At 71.2% G+C, this 6,667-nt stretch overlaps 1 protein-coding gene across 2 annotated transcripts; it reads right to left on the bottom strand.

The window, feature by feature from the left end:
• LOC102454126 (HIC ZBTB transcriptional repressor 1) lies at positions 1 to 6,667 on the bottom strand. Of its 2 annotated transcripts, none has more exons than XM_075904453.2 (2): positions 6,398 to 6,667; positions 1 to 4,895 (listed from the first exon to the last, which is right to left on the bottom strand). In XM_075904453.2, the coding sequence occupies exons 1-2, from the start codon at positions 6,447 to 6,449 to the stop codon at positions 2,977 to 2,979; spliced, it is 1,971 nt and encodes a 656-aa protein (XP_075760568.1). In that variant the 5' UTR covers positions 6,450 to 6,667; the 3' UTR covers positions 1 to 2,976. The 2 variants fall into 2 exon arrangements, with proteins under 2 accessions (XP_075760568.1, XP_075760569.1); XM_075904454.2 differs by lacking the exon at positions 6,398 to 6,667 and adding an exon at positions 5,201 to 5,304.

Raw genomic sequence — 6,667 nt, 5'->3', positions numbered from 1 at the left:
GCTTCACCAGATGCCCAGGAGGCTGGGCAGAGCCTGAGAGCCGCCCCCTCTCGGCTGGGCCAGGCCCCAGGGCAAGGGCCGGGGGCTGCGCTGCTTCGGCTACTTCTGAAAAGGCTCCCTACCGAGCGGTCTCTGGCTGCCTGGGGCTGGGAACCGGGCTGGTGGGCCTGCTGCCTGGGGGGGGCCCTTTCCCAGCCAGGCCAAAAGGCCCCCCCAGGTGCCTCGGCTTCCCCGACACCCAGGAGTTCGCCCACTGACTCCTATGAGGCTGTGGGGCTGTGGGGGGGGCTGCCCTTCTGCACAGCCATGGGCACAGCAGCCACCAGCACAGAATTGCTGCTTGGCCATTGGGGTGCTGGCTGGTTAACTGTCCATTAATTCCCCGTGTGTCTCCCCCCCACTCCCCGGGAGCCGACAGCAGCCTGCCTGGGGCTGTTTCCAACACAAACCGCCACCCCTACTGTGGTGCCGCCTGCCCCATGGGGCCTGTGGGTGCCTGGCCTCGGGGGGAAAGGCCATTACAGCCCTGCCTCACCCTCTGCCCTTCCTGGGCACAGCCAGCCCCGCCTGCCCAGCCTCGCCTGCCCCTAAGCGGCAGAGGCTGGGCCCATCCAGCCCCCAAGGAGTGGAGCCCTCAAGTGTTAATGTCACTTTATTGCTCATTGGGTTGGAGTACAGAAAAGGGCCAAACGGCCCATGTACAAATCACAGGAATATACAACCCCACCCCCGCCCCCACCCCCACGCTTTGGTCACAGCTGCTGCAGCTTTGTCCCTGACAGGGGGCCTGGGTCAGGCTCTGGCCTGGAAGTCCTGGCCCCAGCCCAGCCCTTAGTGGCCTGGGTGCCCGGCAGAGCTGGATAGGGGAGGCAAGGTCCGTGCCGGAGCGGCAGCCTGCCAGGGCACCCAGCCGGGGCCACGGCCCTTGGGGGAGCAGCCGCTCGGGCTGAAGGCACCATTGGTGTGAGGCCGGGAGCAAGCTCCGCGCAGGGGACCCCGCGGCCTCGTGTGCAAAGGCAAAAAGACAAAGGCAGGGAAAAGAGCTTCACATTATCCGGCAGGCCAGGCGGGGCGGGAGGGGCCCGGCCCCGGGCCCGGCCCCTGCGGCTTTGGTGGCTCTGCCTGGACAGAGCAAGGCAGAATTCCAGGCACGTAATTCTGCCCTTCAGCAGCTGGGCCTGGCCCCCCGACTCTTGTGCCCCATTGCCCTGGGGGAGGGGGAGGCAGGAGATGCCCGTTCAGTGCAGCCTGGCCAGCCCCAAGGTCCCAGCTCAGTGTGCTGTTGTGGGGGGGGGGGAGGGGAGGCACCGGCCCCATTAGCCAGGGGCAGGACCGGACCACTCCCATCAGTGCCACTGCCCCCCATGCCCTGGGCTTCCGCAGAAAGCTCCCTGCCCCCGCCCAGCAAGCGTCTCCCTGGCACAGCAAAGCAGGTGCCAGCGTCTGTCTGGCTCAGGCTCCAGGCACAGGCCTGAGCCTCCAGGGAGCAGAGGGGAGGGGGCCTCTTGCCCGGGACGCAGGAGAGCAGCACGGCCCAGCCCAGCACATGGCTGCTTCACTGCCCTGCCTCCTCACTGCAGCCCAGAGACCGGCCTCCTGGACAGGCAGGAGGGGAGCCCACCCCAGGACAGCCCGTGGGGAGGGGGGGAACTAGCAAACCACTCCCATGGCCTCGTACTTCCACATACCCCTCCAGAGAAACAACTAACACCCGTCCCCCAGCACACGTGAGCCCAGGGAGTAGAGACAATTGGCAGGGGGCTGCCTCCCAGAGGCTCAGTCTGTGGAGAGCCTGGCCCCTGGCCCATGATCTGTCCCACCAGGGCCCAGGAAAGGGGTGGGGGAGCTGTCTGGGCTCAGGGGCCTTGGGAATGGCCCACGGCAGGAATTCTGCCCTTCAGCAGCTGGGCCTGGCCCCCTGGGGCCATCCCTGAGTACAGCAAGAGGGCGGGGCTGGCTCCCCTCAGCTGCTGGCTTTGGTTTCTGCTCAGCTGGGTGTGGCCAGGCCTGGAGACCTTTGGGTGCCAGGCCCAGCAGTGGGGGTGGGGAGAGCGCAGAGGCTGGGGCAGGAGCCAGTGGGGGGTGCTCCTGCCCATCGCCCAGCTGCAGTCTGAGCTGGGCCAGGGGCTGCCAGGCAGGCTGCAGAGGCCTCAGACATCCAACCCGCTGCGGCTGCTGTTCCCCCAGTGGAGGGCGTGGCTGGCGGCCACAGCTGGGGTTTTGCTCCTGCCCATCCTCACCAGGAGGCAGCGCCCAGGTACGAGCCATTCCTAAGCCCTCCTGTCACCTTGCTGCTGCCCCCAGCATGGGTAGAGCCCGGAGAACAGGCTGCCCAGCCTGTGCCAAGTCCCTGGCAAACAGGCCCTGTGCTTGTGCCCCAGGCCGGGCGGCACTCAGAGCTGGAGGGCGTGGGAGGCCCAGCTGAGCCAGTGGAGCTCCCTCCCTCGCAGAGCCACTGTCCCCTCTAGCCTGGGCCAGGCTGGCGGTGCCCTGTGCACCGGGGCAAGTTGCACTTCTGTGGCAGGGAGGTTGTGGGGAGCCGCTGCCATGGCCCTTGTGTCTCGGCCGGCAACGGGCTCCTGAGGTAGGAGGCAGGTTCACATTTTCCTCAATGGAGAAGTCCTTGCGCTGGAAGGCAGCAGCCCCTGCGAGCACAACGGGGCTCTGCCAAGGGGGCAGCGGGCTCTGTGGGACACTCAGTGGGGCAGCCATTGCACACCCAGCTGCAGCCCCTCCCCCACAGGCTAGCTGAAAACAGCCCCCGGCCTAGCACGTAACCCCCAGCCTGCCACCGGCACCACACCTGGGGGAGCTTCTGAGAGGGGCTTGGCCTCCCCCTGCTCTCGCTTCCTCTGGCCGCTTGCCATGAAGCGGGGGAGGGGGAAGCCTCCCTCACTCCTCGCCCCAAATCCGACAAGAGTCCGCGGCTGAGGGAGACTGTTGGCTCCCCCAGCAGTGAGCAGCCACGCGGGTCCATTAGGGGGGCGAATAGCGCTCTATGGTCCGCTCAGCATGCAGCAGGGGTCCTGGGCCCAGCAGCTCAGCCGCCTTCTCCTGGCTCAGGCCCAGGTGCTCGGCCGTGAAGCGGGCCAGCGGGTACAGGCTGTCCATGCCCTTGGGCTCGCTCAGGAAGTGCGAGGTGTGGGAGAGCAGCTCGGCCGCCTTCTCCTGCTTGAGGCCCAGCTGGTCGGCGGTGAGGCGCGCCATGGCGTACACGCTCTCGGGGAAGTCCAGCTTGGCCTTGCCCTCGGGCCCGGCCGCGTGCATCTTCATGTGGCTGATGAGGTTGCGCTGCTGGGCGAACTTGCCGCCGCACACCTGGCACTCGTAGGGCTTCTCGCCCGAGTGGATGCGCATGTGCTCGGTGAGCCGGTACTGGCGGGTGAAGCGCATGCCGCAGGCGTCGCAGGCGAAGGGCTTGAGGCCCAGGTGGCTGCGCATGTGGCGCGTCATGGTGCCGCGCTGCGTGAACTTCTTGCCGCAGATGGTGCAGGGGTAGGGGCGTGTGAGCCAGTGCGTCTTCTCGTGCTGCCGCAGCGTGGCCGGGTCCTTGTAGGCCTTGTCGCAGGAGGAGCAGCGGTAGGGCCGCAGGATGTCGCCCAGGCCGGAGCCGCCCTTGTCCAGGAAGGGGCCGGCCTGCTCCACGCCTGCCTTGTGGTACAGCTCCTCCTCCGTGTGGGCCTCCACGTGGGCGTTGAGCTGCTCGGAGCTGGGGAAGCCCTTGCCGCAGGGGATGCACACGTACAGGTTGTCCCCCAGGCTCTCGGGCTCGTAGGCCAGGTGGTTGCAGTAGGGGCCCAGCGTGCCCCCGGGGGAGGGGCCCTCGCTGCTGCCCGTGTCCTCGCTGGTGCTGTTGTCGTTCTCCAGCTCGTTGCTCTCGAGGCTGGGGTAGCGGGACTGCGGGGGCGACTCGGCCTTCTCCTCCCGCTCCGACTCCTTCCCCGCCTCGCACTCCTCCAGGTAGCTGCCCGGGGACTCGTGTTTCATCCAGTGGTAGAGGAGGCTGCGGCCTTCGGCCCGGGCAGGGGGCTCGGAGCAGGGCGGGCTGCCCCGGAAGCGCTCCGTGGGGTGGATCACGCCCTCGCCCGCCTGCAGCGGCTCTTTGTAGGCAGAGCTGTGGTTGACCAGCAGGGAAGCACTGCCCGGGGGGCTGTCGTGCCCGGGGGGCAGCGAGGGCTCCCTGCTGTCCCCTGGGTGGAGTCTGTCAGTGGGCAGCAGCTGGGAGGGAGGGCCGGTGGGGCTCTTCTTGGAGAGGTCCAGGCCACAGGGCGGGGAGCAGTGCCTCTCGGGCGGGCACAGCCCAGGCTGGTGCAGGGGGGCGCCCTGGGAGGCGGAGGCGTAGAGCTCCCCACACTGGGTGCTGAGCGGGTTGAGGGGCTCGCCGGGCGGCACGTCCATGGGCCGGGGGGCCCCCGAGTAGCAGGCCTGGATGACGGGGGTGGCGGCCCGCAGCCCCCGGGCCATCTTGCCGTAGGGGCTGTAGCCGCCCCGCAGGTGGCAGTACTTGCCCGTCCGCTTCAGCTTCTTCTTGCACAGGGCCACCAGGGCGGGCACCTGCAGGTAGCTGGCGGCGGCCAGCACGGCGCCCAGGCCCGGCTCCCCCGGCTCGCCCTCGCCCAGCCGCCCCGTGTAGATGAAGTCCAGCACCAGGCGGAAGACGCCCGGGCTCACCATCTCGTGGTCCAGGTTGAGCAGGTTGTCGTGCACCACCAGGGCCTTGAGGTAGGCGCTGCTGGCCGCCAGGATGTTCTTGTGCGCGCGGAACAGCGCGTTCTGCACCACGATGATCACGTCGCACAGGAAGCCTTTGGCCCGCTGCGTGTTGAGCTGCAGCAGCAGCTGCCGCGAGTGGCTCGGCACCTCCATGGCCTCGCGCCGGGGGCTCGCCCCGCCACCTGCAAGAGAGACACGGTGAGGGGCGCCGGCCAGCGCGCGGCCTCCTTTAGGCCCAAGAGCCCGGCCCGCGGCGCCGCGCAAAGGCTGCGGGACGCGGGACGGGACCGGACGGGCCCGCCCGGCTCAGCAGGACCGCGCGGGCTCCTAGCGCCCGGCCTTGCGGCGCCCTTCCTCCCGGGACGCAGCGCGCGGCCGGGGCAGTTGCGCTCCCGGGGCTGAGGCCGCGCCGCCACGCTGCAGCGGGCAGGGAAGCCCCCGGCGGGGGAGGCGGCGCGGAGCGGAGCTGCCCGGGCCCGGCTGCTACCTGCGGCGCAGCGGGCGAGTCCTGTCGGGGAGCCCGGGCTGCGCCGCCTCCACTGCGCACTGGCTGCCGCTGCTTGTGCCACCCCTTATATCGGGGCTTCTCGCGGCCGGGGGGGGGGGGGCGAAGCCCCTGCAGGCGCCGGGGGAAGGTGACATCACTCCCGCCGCTTCCAGCACCGCCCGCCAGCCCGGCCCCACCTGAGCGGGGGGCGGAGGGGCCAGGCCACCTGCCGCCCCGCTCAGCTGCTGCGCCCGGACCGCAGGGGTCAGCTCGGGGCGCTGCCGGCCCAGGAGACCCTCGCCTTCCGCCCCGCGCTCTCTTGCCTCGGCGCCCGGCTGCCGCCAGCGCCGCCGCGGGCCACGTTCCCGGTGAAGGAGCCTGGCCGGCTTCCCCCGACCCGCGCCGCGCCGGGCTGGCTGCCGGGTCCCGGTCCCGGCTGGCGGGCGCGGGGCAGAGCCAGGACGAGCGAGGGGAAGGCGCAATGGCCGGAGTCCCGGACCGGGCAGCCTGGCGCAGCTGTTGCGGGGGGCGAGCCGGGCGGCGGCTCCTCTGCGCGGAGAAGGGGCCGCGGGCGCGCCAGGACAGCGGGCTGGGCTCGGGCGGAGAAGGGCCCGAGCCGAGACCCGCCGGGGGAGCCAAACTTCGCCATTTTACAGCCTCTCCGGCTGCGGCGGGGCTGGAGCAGACACCGGCCAGCAGCGAGCCGAGCCCGGCCCGACCCAGTCCGCCCGCGGGATCGCGCCGGGCGGCTCCGCTGAAGGGAAGCGAGTCCCCAACGGGGCCCCCGTCCACGGGCCGTCGGGAGCAGTGACAGCAGCGCCTGGTGGAGCCACAAGCCCTCGGGCCGCTCCTAGCTCCGGGGTGCGGGTCACGAAGGGCCCAGCGCTGGCTGCCCGGCCCTGGACCCTTCCCCGCCCTCATCCCACGGCGCGGGGCGGGCGTGGGGTGAGAGCCACGGTCCCCAACTCAGCGCCCGCAGCTCCCTCGCCCCTGCAACGCCTCTGGCCGGGCGCGCGGCAGGGACCGACCCTTCCTCGACCGGTCGGCCAGCGGCTCCCGGCCCTGCCTCGCCCCGCTGCCGCGGCCCCTCTCCGCCTCCGTGCCTCACTAGAGGGGCCCCGGGACTCCCCGGCGCTGGGGCCCGCCCTGCTCGCAGGGGCAGGAGCCGTTATCTGGCGCCCTCCCGCCCCGCGGTACCTGGGGACTCCGTCGCGTCCGCCAGCCAGTCGAGGTCTCTGCGGATTCTCATGGCCCTCGAGCAGCCGCCTCAGTCCCTGGGTCCCCGCCGAGCGCTCCCCGCTGCCGGCCGGCGCCTCCGGCCCATGCCCGCTGCCAAGGCGCTGCCCCCCTGGGCGGGCGCTGCGCGCTGTGTGCGGGGCGCGGCGCAGGAGGCAGCATGTGCCGGCGGCGCACGGCTGGGCGCAGAGGTAAAGGCCGGGCTGCGAACTCCCCCTGACCCCGGCCTGA

The sequence above is a fragment of the Pelodiscus sinensis genome, chromosome 21, assembly GCF_052426305.1.
Source record: "Pelodiscus sinensis isolate ZL-2025 chromosome 21, ASM5242630v1, whole genome shotgun sequence".
In the NCBI taxonomy this organism is placed as follows: Eukaryota; Metazoa; Chordata; order Testudines; family Trionychidae; genus Pelodiscus; species Pelodiscus sinensis.
Note: the sequence above shows the minus strand (reverse complement) of the source record. Positions and strands in the feature narration are given on the sequence as shown.

Bases quoted from the DNA above. Each gene is read 5' to 3' on its own strand.
- LOC102454126 (XM_075904453.2), bottom strand. From the start codon at position 6,449: ATGAGAATCCGCAGAGACCTCGACTGGCTGGCGGACGCGACGGAGTCC. The intron at 4,896-6,397 runs GTACCGCGGGGC...TCTCTCTTGCAG, and splicing joins GGACGCGACGGAGTCCCCAG to GTGGCGGGGCGAGCCCCCGG.